General features: G+C 27.7%; 1 protein-coding gene and 3 long non-coding RNA genes across 6 annotated transcripts in view; 1 reads left to right on the forward strand and 3 right to left on the reverse strand.

Annotated features, from left to right (window-relative positions):
* Positions 1-974: 974 nt before the first annotated feature.
* LOC135925946 (periodic tryptophan protein 1 homolog) overlaps positions 975-24,154 on the forward strand; it is a 32,808-nt gene continuing 9,628 nt past the window's right edge. For both annotated transcript variants that reach the window (XM_065461541.1, XM_065461542.1), the window contains exons 1-5: positions 975-1,091; positions 1,133-1,182; positions 1,225-1,459; positions 1,505-1,613; positions 17,961-18,152. In XM_065461541.1, the coding sequence (XP_065317613.1) occupies positions 1,029-1,091; positions 1,133-1,182; positions 1,225-1,459; positions 1,505-1,613; positions 17,961-18,152 (649 nt within the window). In that variant the 5' untranslated portion in view covers positions 975-1,028. The remainder of the gene's footprint in view (positions 1,092-1,132; positions 1,183-1,224; positions 1,460-1,504; positions 1,614-17,960; positions 18,153-24,154) is intronic.
* Positions 6,093-6,526, reverse strand: LOC135927351 (uncharacterized). Of its 2 annotated transcripts, none has more exons than XR_010572055.1 (3): positions 6,475-6,526; positions 6,323-6,375; positions 6,093-6,279 (listed from the first exon to the last, which is right to left on the reverse strand). It is a non-coding gene; the product is annotated as an uncharacterized LOC135927351 (long non-coding RNA). The 2 variants fall into 2 exon arrangements; XR_010572056.1 differs by having other exon boundaries at positions 6,323-6,388.
* LOC135925947 (uncharacterized) lies at positions 6,946-7,432 on the reverse strand. Its single transcript, XR_010571764.1, has 3 exons — positions 7,405-7,432; positions 7,247-7,357; positions 6,946-7,206 (listed from the first exon to the last, which is right to left on the reverse strand). It is a non-coding gene; the product is annotated as an uncharacterized LOC135925947 (long non-coding RNA).
* Positions 14,460-14,773, reverse strand: LOC135925948 (uncharacterized). Its single transcript, XR_010571765.1, has 3 exons — positions 14,711-14,773; positions 14,616-14,670; positions 14,460-14,573 (listed from the first exon to the last, which is right to left on the reverse strand). It is a non-coding gene; the product is annotated as an uncharacterized LOC135925948 (long non-coding RNA).

Consider the following 24,154-nt stretch of genomic DNA (forward strand, 5'->3'; position numbering starts at 1 on the left):
TTTAGTAAATATTAATAACAAATGGTTCTTATGAACTTTTTGGGTATTATATATTAAAATGCCCCTATTTGGTATCATAAAAACTCTTTTGTATTATTAAAATTTCCTGGTGGGCTATCAAGATTAGTAAAAAAAATATTGGCAATTCCTGCAACTAATGCTTCTTCTGAATGAGAATTTAACATTCTGGAAGGTTTTTAGAACAAAGAAGAACGTGCTTGAATCCAGAAAATGTCGATTCATTATTATTTTTGTATTATTACATATAATATCTTTATATTTATATTTTTTCATAAGTATTTTATTTGATCAAATTATTCATAATTTAAATTGAATATTTTTTTATGCTTAATATAGTAATTTCCATAATTAAACTTCTTGTAGAGGTGCAATGCTGAAATATTTTTATAAGATGCTTAAAAAATTAAAACAATGGGCATAATTAAATTTTATAATAGCGAGCTTGGGCTAAAATTTTTTTTATAAATAATGTATGGGCGAATAAAATTTTTTAGACTAATGGGCGTGAGAATAAGAAATTTTAGACTAATGGGCAGTCTGACGTGTATATTTTTTTAAAAAACTATGGGCGGGCTGGGTGGGCGGGTTAAAATTTTTTAAAATATTGAATGGTGCAGACTTCTAGTTTTTGTATCACAATCCAATAGTTTTGGGTTTAAATCCAACAAGGATCTTTTCTAAAGCCGGCTAGGTGGTTCCATTAGGTGATAATATACAGAATATCGGAAGCGACCACGTAATTCCATAATATAAGTCTTATATAGATTTGATGAATCCATATTATTTTATTCTATTTGCAAAAAATTGAAAATATAATTTTTTTTCATCAAATCTCTAAACACCTATATTAATAAATAAGTGGGTCTTATTATATTTTAACATAGTTTGATCCCTTTTAGCAAGTGGCTACATGGCGACCAACGTCATAAAGCATTGCCCATTTTATTACTTGAAAAAAAATTGCCCACCTTAAAGTTCGGTCAGTTTTTTAAAATTTTTAATTTTTTATGAGCCTAGTTTCTTGCCTATCTTGGGTTCCAAGAGGATATGCAGCAGCAAGATCTCAAAGAGTAAATATATTTTTTAAATATTTATTTATCCTACTTATTAGATAAAATTAGACGAGACCGAATTAAAAGCTCTTTTTAATAATGAGACAAAGTAAAGTTTATTATCATTTTTTAAAATTTAATCTATATATAGTGAAAGTGAAATTGCCACTAATAGTAACGTTGATAGATGTTTAGAAAGTGAAGTAGATAATATATATGGTTTAAATTCATATGAGGAGGATGCTGATAAATCTGAAGAAAATTTTGGCAAAGAATTTGTTAATCTCTCTAAAATATCGTGTTATCATTCTAACAAATTAGACCCATACATTAACCATAAAAAAGATATAGGAGGAACAAAAAAACAAACACATAAATTAGAAGATGTAATTTTATACACTAAATCTCATTTAATTTCATAATAATTTAAGTCTGATTTAGATTCTGATGAGCTAGATGATTGGCTAATCAAACCTGATGATAATTTATTGTCTTGTGGTGTTATAAGTGCTGATGGCAAAGGCTCTATAGAGACATATAGTATATAATATATATTAAAATTTTAGTTAAAAAATTAAATAAAAGATTTCCCTTTTTTATTAATATAGATTTATATTATTTAAAAATATATATTGTTGACACTAAAGCTGTATGGCTGCATGCCCATAAAAATGGGGAAAATAGAAAAATTTTATGTACCCCCATTTATGATGCAAATAGAATTTATGTTGGTAAATAGAAAAACATATATAACTTCATATATGGTGCAAATAGAAATTAAATAGAAAAATATAAACTTTTTATAACCTCATCTATGGTACAAATATTATGGGGGTAAATAGGAAAATATAAAATTCTTATAACATCATGTATGGTGCAAATAATGGGGGTAGATAGAAAAATATAAGCTTATAACTTAATCTATGGTGCAAATAGAATTAATGAGGGTAAATGAAAAAATATAAACTTCTTAACCTCATATATGGTGGAATTTATGAAGTTAAGTAGGAAAATATGAACTTTCATCCATGGTACAAATAGAATATATGAGGGTAAATAGAAACTTAAATAAAAACTTATAACTTATCCATGGTGTAATTAGAATTAACTAATATTCCTATCTTAAGAATACCCTATATTAAATAAATGTTATAAAATTATCAATAATTATGTCTAACAGCCATTTTTATTTTGTAACAAAAACAAAAATTTAAAACTTTAAATAATTTCAACATTTTGGTTTAAAATAAAAACAAAAATCAATCACATTGTGTAAATACAGTTAGCGACAGGTAATACAAAACCAAATTTTTCCCCGAGGTTTTTAAAATATTTCACAGCAAAAATGGTACCAATTAAGACACATCACACATGACTGATAAACCTTTATTTAACATAATATGAACATCCATGGCATAGCCATGGTTCTGCTAGGATATTTTTATATAAATTCTTAAGTTTTTTCCAAGCATCCAGTGTAAAATGGGTTTTCAGGATATTGATATCGGCATCTTTATCGACAGCAAAACGACAAACACAACACGACATTAAACAACAGAGCAGCTAATGTGTCGTAGACATAGAATTCATAGTAGTTGCAACACGCATATTTTTATTTTTTTTTAAAAATGGTATCTATTATAACTTTAAAATTAATCCTATTATATCGTTATATGAAAAGAAGGAGAAAAAATAACTTGAATGTTAGAAAAGAAGAGGAAGGAGAGTTCTCAGTACTTTTCCCAAAACTTATAACAATCCTGAAAAGTTTTACAATTATATGAGATTAACCAAAGTATATATTTTATTGTATAATTTTAATTTTTTATTTAGAAAACCTTTTATTATATTTTAACCCATATTAAATCAAAACAAATGGTAAAAAAACAAATTTTATTAAAAATCCCACATCAGTAGAAGAAAAATTGATGATCACACTAAGGTTTATACAGAGTTGTTAAAAGCTATAAAAGTAGCGTGCTACCGCTATTGCTATTTGTTAAAAAAGTAGCGCGCTACCGCTATCGCTATTTGTCAAAAAAAGTAGCTCGCTATTAGCTATTATTTTTTAAAAGTAGCTTTAGCTACTTTTTATAAAAAATTTACAAACAAATTTTTTATTTTTTGCTTATAATGTTATTGTATAGTAAATATATGAAAATCAACATTTATAAATATTAAAATATAGTTAGTTTTGATTATAAAAAAATTTATGTAATAAAAATAAATATTTATGGTAATTTGTTGCAATTTAATAATAAAATCATTTCAATATTATCATCTCCAAGTCTAGAGTGATGATCAGAAAGTATAAGTTTTGCCTTATTAAATAATCTCTCGACACTAGCACTTGAGGGTAAGGGCGTATTTAATCTTATATACATATTTTTAATATAAGATAGATTATCAATAATTTTATTTGCAAGTACATCGTATGCCTGGCATCCTATTTTCATTTTGAGGGCTAATGCCACAGATCTTCTTTTTAAAGTTCTAGGGAATAGCCAATGGCCTGTGATTCCCACATAAGCTCAAAAATTATAATCAGATCAATTTATAAATATAAATAAGTTTTTACCTTCTGTTATGTGTTCAATTATCTCCGGTGGTACATATATATGATATCTCTGATAACTCTACTATTAGTGTCTGGCGGCATAAAATTGTTGTACCAGGGGATAGAGTTTTAATCATCATTACAAATGATGGATTATCAACTAAGGACATTGACTGAACTGTATAAATTATAAAATCAACAATAACTTTATTAGCCTATTTCTGAGAAATATTGTCATTTACATTATTAATTTGGTTTGAATTGAATTAGTCTTTTTGGATGTAGAGTCGCCTATACATTTAGATGTTTCTCCATTTCCTTAAAACTTATGAACAGTCTTATAAAATAAATATTATTAGAATGTAAAAATGACAATTTTCCTTTAGGTGTTTCTTGAGGTTATAGCTACTGGATTGATTTGAGGAAATATTTATTTTTACATTTTAAACAAATAAATTTGAAACCAGTTTTGGTTATATATTTATTTTAAAAAAATTTCATATCTAGGGTAGGAAAATTTGTATTATAGCTATTAAGAACATTTTCTTCCCTGGTATCTTCCATTTCATTAATATCATTGTCTGAATCACTTGCAACAATTTGGATATCCATAGGCGATGACATTTTAATTAACACGTGATTTAGGTTTATAATACAAATGAAAATATAAATTACAAATTGAAATTATATTTTAATTTCAAAATTAAATAATAAATTATAAAAATTTTACACTTACCTTCATTATATTTTTTAAAAGTAGCGAAGTAGCGGCTACTTGGCTACTTTCAAAAGAAGTAGCGCACTAAAAAATTAAATAATTACAAAAAAAGTAGCCGCTATTAGCTATAGCTACCAAAAAAGTTCGCTATAGCGCGCTACTTTAACAACTCTGGGTTTATATTATTTATTTTATTTTATATAATCAAAATTGCTTAGATATTTGGGAACAGGATGTAACTATCCAAGTTAGCCTATTCATATAAAATGGGATTATAGAAAATTCAAAAAATACTTATTTCAACATGTACTGTAATATTTGAAGTATTAGAAAATATCCATTTGAAACCACCTAATTTAAATGACTTCTAAATAATTGCGGATCAATTTGAGAAGTCTTGGAACTTTCTAAATTGTGTTGGAGTCATTGATGGTAAACACATTGAGATTAAAAATCTTTCTAATTCTGGGAGCTTATATTACAACAAAAAACATTATTTCTCCATGATACTACAAGCATTAGTAGATAGTAAAGGTAGATTTATAGTAATTGCTGTAGGCAGTTATAGCAGTGAATCAGATGGAGGTGTGTACTCAAATTCTTTGTTATCAAAAATGATTGAGAATGGAGACTTAGATATTCCACCACCAAAAAACCTACCAAATACAAGTATCATTCTGTCACATATTTTTGTGGATGATGATACTTACCCGTTAAAATATTATATTATGAAACCTTATAAAGGTAATGATAAAACAATATATTTTTTTAAGGCTAAAGAAAAGAACAATTTAAAGTTTTTACATATAAAAAAAAAGTAAGAAAATAAATTTTTTAAGGTTATTAAATTTTAAAGGTTATATTATTCATTTTATTTTTACATATTTAACAGGTAAGTTAACAAATATTCAAGAAAATTATAATTATTGCCTTTCAAGGGCCAGAAGAATGGTGGAATGCACCTTTGTCATATTGGCATCTAAATGGCCTATTCTTAATCGAGCCTTGGATAGAAAACAGATCTCCACCTCAAGGATACTCAAGATTCTAAACAAAATAATTATTTATGGAATCTCAATCTATAAAAAACCCCTCAAAGGTTTCTATATTTCTGAATATTTTTAAAATAAATTATCATGGCAATTATAGCTTTATAATTTAATAAATTTTAAAAATATTACTCTATTTTTTTTATATTGATTTGTAATTATTTAATAAAAGAAAGTTTATTTATTATATGTGTCTTAAATATGATTAAAATAATATAAAAGCCCTCCAATGAAATAATAACAATGCAATATAATATTTTTTTATTTTTCTTGGTCACTGTCAAAATTGAAGAGTATTTCAAAATAATTTTAATAAGCTTTTTATTTCCCCTTTCTGATCATCTTTTGCAAGTGTTTGCTCAAGCATGACATTGATCCAAGAATTTGTAGATAATCTTCTTTCTTTCATTTTTCCTATTTCAAGTATTTGCTCAAATAGATTTAGTTTAAAATAATAAAAATATTTACAAATTCAAATTACCATGATCAATATCCTTCTTTTTAATTAATTATTTGCAAGATAAATTTGATCCTATACTAGTTGAGGTGATGTTAAATATATATAATATTATTTATATAAAATATGATTACAATCATTCCTTAAAATTGTAGCTTCTCCACTTGTCTCTATGCAGGAAATTTCAATGGCTATGTGTTAATAAAATCTTAACAAATATTAGTATATTTACCATCTTCATATTGATAATTTTCATTACCATTCATTGGCTCATACATTGCTCTAGCAATATTTGCTTCATCAATTTTAGATATAACAGAATTTGTTTTTTTCAAATTGGTATACTGAATCCCTGGCTCTATAGTTTTTATGTTCCCTCATAAATCAATCTCATAGATTTTTCCATGCAGATTTGGCCATCTCTACTGCAAAAGAAAAATATCTCAAATTAATATACTCTTTAATTACTTGTCTCAATATTGTTTTCAGCTGATGGTATCTGATGGAGTTGATCAAATCTTCTTTAATGATTTTCTAAAAAAATTATTAACTTAATATTTATTTATATTCTAATATATATATATATAATTTATTATTTTAATAGCGTTTCAAAAATTTACTTGTTAATTTTCTTTTTCGGCCGTATTGTAGTTATGTCGCTCTGATTTGTAAAATGCGACAAATTTGGCGGGAATGTCGTGTCGCGTCGCAAAAGCCACTATGAATAGTCATTGGTAATTACATATATTTGTATTTTATCTATGTTTGTGCAAACCTCTACAAAAAGATTTGAGAGATGAAAGAAAAAACTTATTAAAATTATTTTTGATTTATTGTTAAATTATGAAAGTGATCATGAATCAAAAATATTATATTGCATTGTTATTATTTCTTTGAAGAGCCTTTATATTATTTTAATCATATTTAAGAAATAAATAAACTTTCTTTTTATTAAATAATTACAAATCAATATAAAAAAATTAGGGTAATATTTTTAAAATTTATTAAATTATAAAGCTATAATTGCCATGATAATTTATTTCTATAAAAATATTCAGAAAAGGCATCTCTAAATCTTTAGAAACCTTTGAGGGGTTTTTTATAGATTGAGGATTCCATAAATAATTATTTTGTTTATGATCTTGAGTATTCTTGGGTGGAGATCTATGTTTTCTTTATTAATAACCAAATTGTGTAATAGTGCATAAGTTTTTATAATTGTTTCGCTATTGGTGATATTAGTATCCCTCGATTAAGAATACACCATTTAGTTGCCAATATACCAAAGGTGCATTCCACCATTCTTCTGGCCCTTGAAAGGCGATGGATAGTTACATCCTGTTCCCTAATATCTAAGCAATTTTGATTATTTAAAATAAAATTAAAATAAACTTATCATCAATTTTTCTTCTACTGATGTAGGATGGATTATTTATAAGTTTTGGGAATAGTAATGAGAATTCTCCTTCCTCTTCTTTTCTAACATTCAGAATATATTTTCTCCTTTTCATATAAGGATATTAGAAATAATTTAAAAGTTGTTTAGATACCTTTTTTAAAAAAAATAAAATATGCTTGTAGCAACTGTCATAAATGATACCCATTTTAGTAGAAATATCAATCAATTTTATAAATATATAAATATATTAGTTTTTAATTAACCAAATGTCAGTCATTTCTGACAAAGATTTTTGTTTATATTTTTTTTTGAACAAAGAAACACTTTTTTTTTTATGACTTTTCGATTTTTATATTTTTGTGACTTTTAAATTTTTGATAACCTTTTTTTTATGGTAATAAAACCTTTTTAAATTATGATAATATTTTGCGCCTTTAATTTTTTACCTTTGTAATTTGATATAGTTTTATTTAATAAAGATATAGATCCGAAGATTAGTTTGCCTAGCATTTAATTTGATAGTTTGCATTCTGAGTTTAGCTTTATAGTAGAATTTAGTCTTAGTAATTTTTCTGATATAATTAATATTTGAACCTCTTGTTTCCTCGTTATTTTCGGTTTTTTGTCATTGGTGACCGAGACCACCAGGATTGTTTAGATTCCAGGGTTATTCGGTATTTCAAGGTAAAGAAAAAATATTTTATTTTATATTTTGTATCTCACCTCAGAACACAACGCAATCACATTTTTGTTTAAATTTTTTAAAAATTGAACAAGGCCGTTTTAAGGTAATATAAATTTTTCATATAATGAGATGGGCTTTATATTTAATTTTGATATTGAGCCTAGCGTATTTGATAAAATTTCGGAGTATCCGAGTATTACTTATCAAAGTTTGTATCAAATGGTTGATAAATTTGATGTAAATAATGCCGTAGTGACAATTTTATTGTTGGTTCTACTGTACGTGTTATATATTACAATAAAATTTTTGTTTGGAAAATGTACTCTGGGCGCGACTAGAGTATATGGTAATTGGAAAATAGACACTCCGGTGTCGGCTGATTGTTGGAAAAAGATTTCGGTCTTGGAAAGTAGTTTAAATGGAATTTTAAATGAAATCAAGAACGGCAGACCTGAAAAGGTGGAAATGATGAAAGATAATAACGATGATCGTTTGGATAGTGTGGAGAGATCTATAGTTATCCTCCAGGAATTGAAAGAATTAAAAGACATGATTAAGATTATATATCAGGATATGAATACGTTGGTTATGGCTAATAGTAATAGTAATAAAGGCCAAGTGCGTGGTCCGACATGGACAGATGGAAAAAATATTTCCATTGAAAAAAATGGCTTTTCAGGTCATAAGAAAATTTTTGAAGATTTGAAATGTACCCGTTGTGGGTATGTGGGTCACAAGGTAGAGACCTGCGTAGTCAAAGAACAAAATTTTCGTGAAGGTTTTCCGTTAAAGAGATTGGCATCAGAAAATTTTAATGTTAGAAAAATTTCTGGTACTAACACGAATAAATTTGATGTTTTACGACCGAATTATGGCAAATCCCGTTTGTGTTTTAAATGTAACAAACCGGGACATGTAGCCATAAACTGTATCAAAAATTGACTATATGATTGCAAATGTAATCATATAGTAGGTAGGAGATCGGGATGGAAAAAAAATAATAAAGTAAATAACCATGATAATAACCGAAATTTTTTAATTTATGATGATAAAAATAATAAAGATTCTAATGAATTTAAATGGGAGAAATATCCTTTGGGTATTGTTAAATATTCCGATGAAAGGAATATGAATATTTTCAGATGGGAAAAATATCCCAGTTATATAAAAAAAAACAATATGAATATTGTTAAGGAACCACTAAATTCCGAGTTGAATTTATGTTCAAATGAGAATTCTCATGAAACTGATGTTTCAGATGAGATTAATATTGATCCGTCAATTAAAACATATGATATTTTAATGACTGAAAGATTAGTCGAACCTCGTCCTTGTCCAAGAGTTATCGTAAGAGTTGACTCTAGGGATATTGACATGTTGTTCGACACAGGGGCTAGCATTTCTATAATGTCTCGAAGAAATTATTTTAAGTATTGGCCTAAAGGTAAGCTTGAGAAAGAATCTATGTGCGTCAGACAATTTGATGGGTCTGAGATAATAGTTTTGGGAAAAACTAAATTGGGCGTAATTCTTCATGATACCACATTTTTCCTAGATTTATGGGTAGTAAAGAAAGATGTGGAAACCATCATGGGGTGGGATTGGATTGTTCAGTTAGGTCCTTTCAGTAATTATTGGAATATTTTTGCCCTACATAATGGTTCGGTCATAATTAACCCGAAGGACCAAAATATTGCTTATAACGCTCTAAAAAATATCTGTGAAATAGAAGGGAAGGATTTAACCATAAAACAAAATGATTCAACCCATAATTCTGATTGGTATGTAAAGTCCACGGAATTAATGGTTGAAAACAACATTAGCATTGATAAAACCCCAGTGGTGGCTATTGGTATTCCTGAATTACATAAAATGAGTGAAAATATATCTCGTTTAATGAAGAAGTATGAAATAATTTTCGAAGACAAATTAGGTTGTCTTAATGATTATCAAGTAGATATAAAATTAAGGGAAGGATTTGCACCTATTTTCCTAGCGTGTCGTCGAGTCCCTTTTGAATGGAAAAAGGAAATTGACGAAGAATTGGATCAATGGGTTAAAGATGGTATCATTGTTCCAGTGGAATATAGTGTATGGGCAACCCCGTTGGTACCGGTTAAGAAATCAAATGGTAAATTGAGACTCTGTGCTGATTTCAGAGTAACCGTTAATCGATGGGTAGTAGAGGTTAAATATCCTTTACCCCGAATTGAGGAAATTTTGGCCCAGTTGAAGGGAGCGAAATATTTTTCAAAGGTTGATTTTTCGTCCGCCTATTTACAATTACCTTTGAGGGAGGAGATTCGTAAATTATTGACGATCACGACTCCCAAAGGGCTGTTCGCTTTTTGTAGATTACCATTTGGGTTAAGTGTGTCAGCGCCTATTTTTCAGCGAACCATGGCGTCCGTTTTCCAGGGACTAGAGGGTGTATTTTATTACATGGATGATGTGCTAATTACAGGGATAACGCCTGAGCAGCATAACCATCGTCTGGAGGAAGTTTTTAAAAGAATTCAGGGTAAAGGCTTGAGAGCCAGCAAAGAGAAAAGCCTTTTGGGTGTAATGGAGGTCGAATATTTAGGCCATCAAATAAATGGGATTGAGGTGAAGCCATTGCAAAAAAATTTGAAAAATATATTAAATTTAAAGCAGCCCAATAATAAGGCTGAAGTGCAGTCCTTTTTGGGTATGGTAAATTACTATCATCGTTTTATAGAGGATTTTGCGAAGGTAGCTGCCCCGTTATATGAGTTATTAAAAAAAGGCGTTCATTTCGATTGGAAAGTAGAGCAACAAGAAGCATTTGAAATTTTAAAGGGAAAAATTGGGGAAGAGCCAATTTTAGTCTGTTTCAACAATGATTTAGAAATTATTTTAGCGGTTGATGCCTCCAACAAAGGTGTTGGAGGAGCCTTATTACATGTAATTGATGCTGTGGAAAGACCCATCCTTTTTTTTTCCCGAGTTTTTAGGGATGTCGAAACGAGATATTCGGTGATTGAACAGGAGGCCTTGGCCGTGATTTTCGGTTTGACGAAATGCCGTGAATATTTGATTGGTAAAAAATTTGAAATTTTTACTGACCATAAGCCATTAATCCACCTATTCCGAAAGGATAATAGGGAGTTAATGCTATCTCCCCGGTTACAACGTTGGTTGTTATTAGTGGGAAGTTTTAACGTGGAAGTTAGATATCGTCGGGGCAAAGAGAATCATTTGCCGGATATTTTGTCCAGGTTGGGTTCTGACTGTGCAGACCCGGAAATAAATAGTAGTATAAGTGATAGAGAGAAGGCCTTAGTGCGTTCTCTGTCTTATATTTTAAAAGGGGGTCCTACCAATTGGGAGGATTTGAAAGCCAATACTGTGAATGACAAAGTGCTAGGTCAGATAAAATTAAGTCTAACAGGAGATAAACCTTGGAAAAACAAATATGATGCATATAAAAAAATACAGAAAGAATTATCAATTGTTGATGATTGTATTATGAGGGGAAACAGGGCCGTAATTCCTTATAAATTACGGAGTAAAATTATGAAATTATTGCACGCCGGTCATCAAGGTCGAGACAAGATGAAGTCTTGGGCTCGAGAATATGTATGGTGGCCTGGTATGGGCAAAGATATTGAACGGATTACCAGGAAATGCGTTCCTTGTAATGCATGTGCTCCTATGCCCCGTAAAGAGGTAGGGCAGGTTTGGCCTAAATCAAAGAAACCTTGGGAACGTATCCACATCGATTTCTTTGATCTTGATAAAAAGACATATTTTTTAGTGGTAGACTCATATTCTAAATGGATAGAATATGCATTAGTACATGGATACACCACAAAAATTGTTGTGAAAAAATTAAGAGAATTATATGCTCGGTTCGGTTTTCCGGACAAAATAGTGTCTGACGGGGGTCCCGCCTTTGTCAGCGAAGATTTTAAACAGTTTTGTGTTGAGTCACAGACAAAACACATTCTAGCTCCACCATATCATCCCAGCTCGAATGGACAGGCTGAGAGGATGGTAGCCATTGTTAAAAATTGGATCAAAAAGGCTGGAGCCCATAAAGAGGAGGCTTACATGTCTCAATTATATTACCTCAATTCTCGTAATCGAGAGGGAGTTACGCCTGTCGAGTTATTTTTAGGTAGGCGAACACGGGGTCCTTTGGATTTCTTAAAACCAAAGAAGAAGACTATTACCTCAATGGAAGTAAAATTAGGGGTAAGGTTTGCCGTGGGACAAAAGGTTTGGGCCCGATTGTTCGACAATCGAGCAACCAAATGGGAAAAGGGTCGGGTCATATTGAACCGGGGTTCGAAATTAAGTGAAATTTTGTTAATAACAGGGGTGACCGTGGTTCGGCATCACGATCATATGAGATTGGGATAAATAAGAAGCGTCTTATTTGTTTGGGGTACATATGGGTTCGGTTTCCGAATATATTTAGTCATATTGAAAATAGTTCAATATAGACAGGTTGTTGGTCATTTTCAGTTAAAAGCATATTTCAATTTAGATGAGTTTAATAAAATCGGGTTCTTAATATATTTGGTCATATTAAAAATAGGTCCATATAGACAAGTTTAATAAATTTATCAACATGGTAATGATATGGAAAGTTTTTTTCGGTTTGGTTCGTTAAGGAATGTCTTTGTCTGTTTTGTCAAATGAAGATTTGTGTTAATGTTGTCTTGTATTAAATAAAGTTTGATTTTCAAAGTAATGAAAACATGTTTGTATATTGTCCGTTATTAAATGAATAGAAAGTTTTTTTTCTTTTGTGTAAGGAAAAATTGTGTTAATGTTGTCTTGTATTAAATAAAGTTTGATTTTCAAAGTAATGAAAACATGTGTGTATATTGTCCGTTATTAAATGAATAGCAAGTTTTTTTTGTGTAAGGAAAAATTGTGTTAATGTTATCTGGTATTAAATAAAGTTTGGTTTTCAAAGTAATGAAATAATGTTTTTATCTTTCATTAGATTAATAGAAAGTTTTTTTTTTAAAATGTAATGAAAAGATGTTTATCTTTTATTAGAATAATAGAAAGTTTAGTTTTTTTTTTCTGTTAGTTTTAGGATGGCAAAATTTTTTCCTCACTTATTTTTATTGGGGGATTCGCGTGAATAAGTTAGAAAGTATGTTATTTGTTTCAATTGACGCTCCCACCAAGGGATATTATAATAATATTATTGAGAGGAATATTTTTTTTTGTTTTGATACAATATGCTTGCGCCGTAAATCGTGAGTATAAAAATAGTTTTTTTTTATTAAACATAAAATTTTTTTTTAAAAAATAAGTTAAAGTAAATTAGTTTTATATTAAAAATTTAAAATTTTGTAAATTAATTTTATATTAAAAATTTAAAATTTTTTTTTAAAAAAAAAAGAGGTTAAAGTAAATTAACTTTATATTAAAAATTTAAAATAAATCTCCCGTTGCAGCTGATATCCACATATTCCGGACGATAAGATAAATGGAAACTACCAGTCGATTAGTGGATCTAGGGTCCTGCTACATTCAAATTACCCTGATCCCCAAGAATACCGGTATGACAATACCAGCCACGATGGTACTAGATAATTCGATGATGTCTGGAGGTCCCCGTATCAAGAAATGTTTCCATTGTCGAAGCAATGATCATATTCGAAGCCAGTGCCCAAGCTTAGGAAGAGACGGGCGATCGCCTCTAGCCCCTATCAATGACAACACTATTGGGCAATCAACCAGGCAATATCGAAGGAGAGGGGAGGACTCTACGCGGGAGACAGCTCCATGCGCTCCCATACGACAAGCGCCGTCAGCCAACAGGGGTGCCCTGAATGGTACCTCCAGCGGAAGTTCCAGCAGCACGTCAAACCCCCCCATTGACAACATTCTCCCGCGAACGGTCGATAACATTCAAGGACCTACGCCGACGACGTCAGCTTTTTCTGCGGAAGCTACACGTATAGATGACATGGACTTGTGGGAGAATCAGTTACTCTCCTGAAGGCTCCACAAAAGGTCCGCTGCACCCAGACACCTTTTATATTATATTTTTTTTGTTATTTGGCGTGCCACAGCCCATAAAGGGGTGGCATGTCATAAATGATACCCATTTTAGTAGAAATATCAATCAATTTTATAAATATATAAATATATTAGTTTTTAATTAACCAAATGTCAGTCATTTCTGACAAAGATTTTTGTTTATATTTTTTTTTTGAACAAAGAAACACTTTTTTTTTTATGACTTTTCGATTTTTATATTTTTGTGACTTTTAAATTTTTGATAACCTTTTTTTTATGGTAATAAAACCTTTTTAAATTATGATAATATTTTGCGCCTTTAATTTTTTACCTTTGTAATTTGATATAGTTTTATTTAATAAAGATATAGATCCGAAGATTAGTTTGCCTAGCATTTAATTTGATAGTTTGCATTCTGAGTTTAGCTTTATAGTAGAATTTAGTCTTAGTAATTTTTCTGATATAATTAATATTTGAACCTCCTGTTTCCTCGTTATTTTCGGTTTTTTGTCAGCAACCACTATGAATGCTATGTGGCTTACGACACATCAGCTGCTTTGTCGTTTAATGTCATGTTGTGTTTGTCGTGTCGATCTCTACTGTGAATGGACCCTTAGGCTTCATTTCTGATAAAAATTTATAAATATTTTATAAAAATAATTCACTGCCTAGAGTATTAGCAATATATGGTATATTTTGAGAACTCTTGTAAAATCCGATTATCTATATAAAAATATATCCAATAAAAAATAAATATAAAAACTTGAATTTATTTTATCCTTTAATAAGAAATCAATACATTCTTTCTGCGAATTTTGTGGTTTTGCTATTAAATAAAATAGAAAATAATTTTACAAAATAAAATACCAAATACTATATCCTTACTTTCTATAATTTTAACAATTTCTTTTCTCTAAATTTTTCTTGCCAAGCATTACATGGAAATTAATTCATTACTGTTTTATATTTTTTTTCAAAGTCCATTGAATTTACAATATCTGACAAATCTTTACAAAAACTGTTTAAGGTTGAAAATTTTGTAATAATCTTTTAAAATTTTTGATTTTGATTCATTAAATCGGCACTCAGGGGGACAAATCCCCCCCCCCCCCAAAGCCAAAAAATGCAGATGCCGGATTGTAAAAATGAGGCACAGACATACGGAATCTAATCACCCATTCTTTTTTGATATTATGCTAATTTGTATCATAATATTTTTGAACAAATGGAAGGTTCAAATTAATAAGATTTGGTTTGTTATATTCCATACCAGAAGTGCATATATTAATTTTTATAAAATATTCAAAACTTATATGAATATGACATCCTCTCCTGTTATATTTCTTTTGGTGGTAGTTATTTCTCTCCTAAAGCTGCACATAACATGATATATGCAAATCTGTATGTTAGCTTTAGGAAAACTTTCAAATAAGGCCTACCTATTTGCATCCTTATCCCCTATAATGACATTAATTTGGCCTAGATCATTATATTTTTTAAGGATATCACAACAACTTTTTATACAGTAATAGGTTTTCCCTCTAACAAGCCACAAAGCAGATTGATTGCCCATGTCTGTCTCTAACAAGTAGGATAAAAAGTGCCATTCCTATAAGAATAAATTATATTAAAATTTTAGCATTACATTAAATTTTATATTAATATTTTACATTACATTAAAATTTATTATAAAGGAAAAATGCCATATAATATCACTATATTAAAAATTTTTAATTAAAATAATATATAATTTATTTTACCTTTCCTACATATATATATTAAAATAACTTAAATATTATTATTATTTTCCTAGATTATTGAGTTTGTATGTTGCATCAATAAATACAACTTCAGAATAGCATTTTAGATTGTGGGACATATTAGCATCTTGGTAAAATATGCCCATCAGTTAATTGTTTTCCTCTATTATTTCAACTATGCTCCCTTTTTCTGTTTTAATTCATCACTCACACTAAGATGTATATTAGTTTATGGCTTGTTAAGGTTATTCTCTATTTTGTGAATACTTCTCTAGGTTATCATTTGACCTGTTACAAAATGACTTCCTGAATTTTGACTTTACTACCTTTTATATAAAAATTGCTCAACAAATTGTTTTTTAGTTGGTGACAATTTCCTCTGCTTTGGTAAAACATTTGTAATGTTTTTTCATCTAGATATATTAAAATATATAATTATATTAATATAATGAATCTAACCTAGCTCTTGGTTTGTGTGATTTTCATCAAATTCGCATATAGCTAAATGGTATCCTGTAGCTTTTACTTTTACTAGAAGTATCACTAATTTAAACATACACTCTTTAGTAAGGCTAGATATTTTTTCTAATGCTCAGAGATTTTTTACTAATATAAGTTGTCCGTTTATATTTGAATTGTGTCATCTGCTTCTTAGTGTAAAATGGTTTGAGTAGATCAGACTTATAGATGACAATATTGGTAAAATTTTATTTTTCATAAGTTGATACAGCTTTATTTAAATCAACTATTGAGTAAAACTTGGCATTTACCTACAAATAAAATATAAAAAAAGGATGAAAGATATTGGATTTATTATTAAATTTGATTGTCATCAATAAATTAACTGTCAAAAAATCGTATATAATATATATATTTTTTACCTTGATACTTTCGGATTCTGTAATATTTTACAATTTTTTCACCGAGCAGCAAGCATCATATTGTTCTGCTTTAAGATTTAAATTTAAAGATTATGTATGTGCAATCGATTCCCTTAACCACTGCCACAAATTACCTGCTATTTGCCGACCAGGATGAAAAGACTGGGAAGACATAAAAAATCGGATCTTACAGTTATAGGCTTATCAATAAAAAATCGGATCTTACAGTTATAGGCTTATCAAGAAAAATTCAGAGAAAAAAATTTGTTAAAATTATAGTATTTGGTATTTTATTTTATATAAAATTATTTTCACTATTTTATTTAATAGCAAAACCACAAATTGGCAGAAAGAATTTATTAATTAATTATTATAGAATAAAATAAATTCAAGTTTTTATATTTATTTTTTATTGGATTTATTTTTATATATTATCGGATTTTACGAGAGTCCTCTAAAAAAATACCAATTATAATAATCTTGGCAGTAATACATTTTTATAAAATGTTTATATATTTTTATCAGAAATGAAACCTAAGGCTTATGTCTCACTCATAGAAATGGAAAAATCTGTGTAGATTTTAAACAAAGTATGTATATTAAACGCAATAGAGAAAATTGGAAACAATATATTAGCTTGCAATGATGATATACTAGTTAAAACAACAATCAATATGCTATGCCTAGAAAATAAAGATGTAGATATCGATATCCTGAAAACCTATTTTATACTGGAGGCTTGGAAAAACTTCAAAATTTTTATAAAAATATACTCATGGCTATGCCATGGATGTAATATATTGTTAAATAATGATTTATCAGTCATGTGCGATATGTGTCTTGATTGGTACTATTTTTTCACTATGAAAATATTTAAAAAAACCTCGGAAAAAATTTTGGTTTTGTATTAAATGTCGCTAACTATATTTACGCAATGTGATTGAATTTTATTTTAAACCTAAATGTTGAAATTATTTAATGTTTTAAATTTTTGTTTTTTGTTATATTCGATATAAAAATGGCTGTAATTATAATTGATGTTTTTATAAATTATTTATAAAATATAAGGTATTCTTAATATAGGAATATTAGTTAATTCTATTTATGCCCATAAATTCTATTTGCCCCATGATATAAGTTTTTATTTTTCTAATTACCCCAATAAATTCTATCTGCAGCATAGATGAAGTTATAAGTTTATATTTTTCTAATTACCAATGAATTCTATTTGTACCATAGATAAGGATATAAGTTTATTTTCTATTTACCCCATTTTTGTGGGCATGTAGCAAGAGCCATTTTGCTATAAATATTTAGACATAAATGATGTATTTCTTAATAAAAATAATTTAAAATTTTACATAATTGCTAGTCTATAATAGATCAGAAGACTCTTTTTATATCCATCATGATACAATGCTCCCTTATTTGCCACTTTCATGTGAGTGGTTTTCTTTTGACATCCAGTTATCTAATTCCCCTAATGACCAAATCAATCATCGACATGAAAATAATGATGATAATGCAGAAAATGAATCTGTCTCTACAATAAATTACAGTGGAGGTTATTGAATTTTTCTTTTAACACTTTAAAAATATATAACCTTAAATTAAATTATTATTTTATTTTGAAATTGACCCTTGAAAATTTTTGAAATATTTTTTGGCCTGGTGTTTAATTATTTTGCTTGGCGTGGTCAAATAATTTTATATTAGTTGTCCAGCCTAGCTTGTAATAATTTTAGGGAACTCGTCATATATTATAGCATTTTAATCTTTAAAAAAATTTGCAAAATAATGGTCTGGCCCGTAAAAATATTTTGCAAAAAGCTGTCTTGACCTTGGCCAACCTTTTCTTTGCTAGGCCTTTTTGTTATTTACTCAATCATACAAAGCATTTGTTTTGTTAGCACCAAGGTTTTGGAACATGGACCAAAATTCCAGTTTGAATATCTTTTTTAAAAAATTTCCCTGGAGCTCTGGTATACTAATTTTTAAGGCCGATCTGATATGATATATCACTAATCTCATTTTGTTTGTTATACTTCTTTTTATCTAATATATTTTGATTTTTATTATATAACATAAGGCATTTAAATAATATATATCAAATTTTAATTAAATTATCATTTAGGCTTATATATTCACTTATATTTAGATCATTTATATATATATATATATATAGTAAGATCGTTATAATATTTTTTATTACAAATGTTTTTCTATCCCATTTAGTCTATACATGATCAATATTAATTTTTAGAATTTTTTTAAAATGATTTATTAAGTTTTAAAATTATATATATTCTTTTAAAAATAAATTATGTATTTTATTATATTTTTAATACTTTCAATTATTTAGTTAGTTTTTTTAAAAAAATATCACTTCACATAGACGAGCAGAAAGCCTGCCAGAATGACGGGAGATCAGAATTTTATCCTTAATGTGATTTTTGAATCCGAATATCCACTTTATTTGATGATGGATAAACCAGCCTAAATCAAAAAAATAAAGGGGAAATTTCTGATTTATCCACCATCATATAAAGGAGTTCTAAAAAAATGATTTCCCATCATTATCACCAGAGCTCTCGCTAGTCAGTATTGCTGTTCGCCCCCCCCCTCACTGTTTGAAGGTGGGAGACGGATTTTAGGGGAGCAAAGAAAAGAAAAAAAGAATGAGTAAAAGAAGGAAGAAATATAAAAAAGAGACAAAGATATGAAATATAATAATTGTTTATACTTTTAGACTTGACGAATATAGAGTTTTGACGCACATACATTTGTACCCATATAAAAAGAGAAAATAATATAATAAAATTTATAATATCAAAAATTTTAGCTGTTTCAAATATTTTCAAAATTATATCAACATGTTGCCTTTTATTTGATGATGATGTAGTCTTTTCTTTGCCTAAAATATATCTCTGTTGAAAGCATAATATAGAATTTACTGTTATGGATGGTGAAGATGTTTTCTTTTATTTGATGATGATGTTGTAGTCTTTTCTTTTCCCAAAGTAAAAGTGTGTCATATCTGAAATTTTAATATAAGGGTGTTAAATTTTAAATATAAAAAATATTTTGTAAAAATAAAAACCTTACTAATTTGTAGCGGCAGAATTTAAAACGTCCTGATATACGACATTGAGAGTAAATATTTTAGTATCATTCAAATGTATGCCCTGGTTTTATGTAGGTAATATTTTAATTTTCATATTTTTTTTAATCTGCAACGTGTTAGAGCGATATAGAGCTGAACATGGGAAAACACAGGTTCAGGGGAAAAAAAGGCCTATATTGTCGAATGTTTGACCTTGACTTTTGTTTATAGTGATAACAATAGCAGGAATAATAGGAAATTGGCGTATTTGAATATGAAAGGCAACCGGGAATCGCTTGGGGATAGATCAACTGACAATGAATGAAAAACTCCAGAAATTCTCAGCGATTATCCGTTTCCTTTTATAGAATCAGCGCTATAATATATCTTAGAATTTCCTGGTAGTTTTTGATGATTTCGTTAAATGAATTTAGGGCTATGTTATTTTTAGCGGTTAATATAATTTTTTTAGAAATATGTTAATGACAGATATTTGTATTGCGTTTCAATATATTGAATTGATTAATAAATTTTCTAATAATTAATTTGGGATTTCAATAGAATCTGGAGGGAGTAAAGGATTGTAAACATTTGATAAATACTCTCCAACATTCAAAAGCCAAGAATTATACTCAACATCTTTAGGGGATAATCGCATATTTTCACTCAGGTGGACAACTTTTAAATAAACTAATAAATCAGAAGACTTAAGACACGATTCAATAATATCTGCTTTTGAACTGTTGGAACTGTGTTTGATTATATCTTTAAGTAATCTATCGATACAGCATAAAGCGTATTTAGTCATCATTGTGGCTTCGCCGATAATAATTAATTTGGCGCTTTTAATGACATTGGTTTCAGGGGAATGAAGACTCATGCGAGATACAGGGTTACCAACAATCGGAATAGATAATTTAAATTCACTATGTATCGTTCTACCTCCATTTAAAAGAATAGCGCAATGTCTGTTTTTGCAAACGGTAAAACTATTTGGTTGCGTCCTCTTATATAGCACATTAGGTTATTATACAAAAAATGTTTTTCCCGAACCACCGTGACCATCAATATAAAATACAAAGCTGATCAAAATCATATTTTCAATAGAGAACGATTAAATCAAAAGATGATTTTTGTAAAAATTTTTTTAGAAATTAGTACCATTGCCTCAGATGCCTCAAGATCAATATTATAAATATCTGAGCTATTATAGTAGGTAAAATACCACTCAATAATTTATAATATTGTTTCTCAATAATCTCACCGATTATGATTATAACTTATAATTTCTCAATAATCAATTTTATAAATAAGCAACATCAAAGATTTTATTATTTCATATTTTACATCAAGACAAAGACAATAAAAATTCTTCTTCCACAAAGACAATAATTAATTTCTCCACAAGGAAAAAACCAATCTTTTTTAAATTTCTTTGATTGACATTTTGTATATAAAATTATATATATGTATAAATACATATAACGTGAAAGTTAACTGACATTTCATATATAAATTATATATATATATATGTATAAATATATAACTTAAACATACAAATTCACAACACGCCCACCCTTCAAAAACCACATGTTACATTATCCAAAAATATTTTTCAATTTAATTTATAATATTCAATTCATGTTCATATAATCTTTCCCCTTCATTTCAATTCTCATCATTTATTGGATATCATTTTGCCATAATCTTTTCAATCCTTTCATTTGAGTCATAGCTCTTGGTCATCATTATTCTCCCACTTCTCCATATTTATCTTCCAACAAGTCAGGTGTTAATAAGACATAATGATAAATATTTCATCAAAAATTAATAGTCAAAATATATACCATCACTAAATATAATTTCTTTTCATATATATAATCAATGCGATATTTTGTCTCAATAAAAATTTGAATTTTTCCAAAAAAATTGTTTAAAGTAATCTAACAAAAATATGATTTTAAAGACATAATCATAAATAAGTACATAAAATCTCTATAAATATAATTTTGCTACATATATATCACTAATGTAAGACTTTATCTCAATAAAATTTTATAAAATTTTCATTTTTTTTTTTTAAACAATAAGATGTAATATCTTTAGATCAATCATTGACATTGGTAAACATAAAAATACATGATTTGTGTGACATAAACATAATACAAATATATTCTAATACAATTTAAAATTTTAATTTATACAAACAAAAATATAAAAATATTGTAAAATTTCATAATATTGATAATATCTTCTTTTCTTCCAACATTTAATTACTCTAAATGTTTAATTCCCACTGAATTCTAAATATATTCTCTATATTTTATTTTTTTTTAACCATTATATTTAACAATATTTTTTACTTCACATGTTAATATGCCTCAAATATATTCCCTATATTTAACAATATTTTTTACTTCACATGTTAATATGCCTCAAATATATTCCCTATATTTAACAATATTTTTTACTTCACATGTTAATATGCCTTAAATATATTCCCTATATTTATCAACAAAAATTACATACTTAATATTTAATACATATTAAATTTCCCATTAAAATATTATTCCCAAATATTTAACATATTATCCTGTATTCATTAATATTATCCCAATAAATTATATTAATTAATATTTGAACTAAAAGAATGAAATTTCCCATTAACATATTATTCCCAAATATTTAACATATTATCCTGTATTCATTAATATTATCCCAATAAATTGTATTAATTAATATTTGAACTAAAAGAATGAACCAACTCATATGCCCACTTTTTTTTAAAAAAAAAACCCAAATTGTATATACATATTTGATATATATTTTTTAAATTCTTTCAATACATTCATATTACCATTTAAATTTTCCACAAAAATTTACATGTACTAATTTCATTAAATAACATTCAAATTACCATTTAAATTTTTCACAAAAAATTTACATGGACTCATTCCAATAAGTAACATTCATATTACCATTTAAATTTTCCACAAAAAATTTACATGGACTCATTCCAATAAGTACCCCACTCTTTTACCATTATATTTCCATTTAAGAAATTTTAATTAATGAAATTAATATTCATACCTAAATTCATTTCAGAATTTAAAGGTCTCTGAATCTCATTTATTTCTTTATTAAAAATCTCTTCCAACAAGACAATAAAAATAATCTCATATAAATATACCTTATTTCTTAATCATAAATATCTCATATTTATATTTTTAAAAAAATATCAAAATATTAACACAATTTTCACCCTCCTTATATATATATTTTGCATTCTAATAAGTTCATAATAATATCATATAAATACTAAAATTATTCAAATTAATTAATATTTTACACTAATATTATTTATTCATATTTAATCAATAAAATATCTCTCATTGCGTTGTGTATTACAATTAAAAAAAATTCTTACCAGTATATCCATAATAGTTGAACATCATCCAATTCCATTTAATTCAAATGATACTTTAACATAACATTTGCCATCAACTTTCGGTGTCTCATCCTGGTCACGGCACCAATAAAATACCACTCAATAATTTATAATATTGTTTCTCAATAATCTCACCGATTATGATTATAACTTATAATTTCTCAATAATCAATTTTATAAATAAGCAACATCAAAGATTTTATTATTTCATATTTTACATCAAGACAAAGACAATAAAAATTCTTCTTCCACAAAGACAATAATTAATTTCTCCACAAGGAAAAAACCAATCTTTTTTAAATTTCTTTGATTGACATTTTGTATATAAAATTATATATATGTATAAATACATATAACGTGAAAGTTAACTGACATTTCATATATAAATTATATATATATATGTATAAATATATAACTTAAACGTACAAATTCACAACAGTAGGAACAGGCAAATTAAAATTACAACAACGGAAACCATCGTCACGCAAAACTTTTTCTATATCTGATAAGGCCATGTTAATTGCAACAGAATCTGTATGGGTATGTGCGAAATATTCTATCTAAATTTTTAGCAGAAATTATTTGGATTTTCTTGCTAACATAAAATACCAATAAAGGCAAAAGATTGAAGCAACTATATGGGCATTGAAAATGTTGACGCTTCTTTCATAAATGTTTCCCACTCCTTGTCATCGACCAATAAATTTCTTTTAAAAGCCGCCACTTTAAAAGTATTTAATATAACTCTATTTACACTTCTCAAATATTCAAAACATAAGAGAAGTCTCTTGCCTGATTTAGGATCAACAGCATACATCCTTGAAATTATATTATTTAGTCTTTGTCTTGGTTTCCACTTATTAGCGCTTAAAATATAATAATATGGTATAGTGACATATAAATATTGGCGGGCATTAGCATCATTTTTATTTAGTTTAAACCAGACAGTTAATGTAATATTTCTGCTAGCAGATTTTTCTAATGCCTGACATTCTTATCCTTCCATAAAATATAC

Source organism: Gordionus sp. m RMFG-2023, chromosome 3 (assembly GCF_954871325.1).
Source record: "Gordionus sp. m RMFG-2023 chromosome 3, tfGorSpeb1-WG-v2, whole genome shotgun sequence".
NCBI classification, from domain to species: domain Eukaryota; kingdom Metazoa; phylum Nematomorpha; class Gordioida; order Chordodea; family Parachordodidae; genus Gordionus; species Gordionus sp. m RMFG-2023.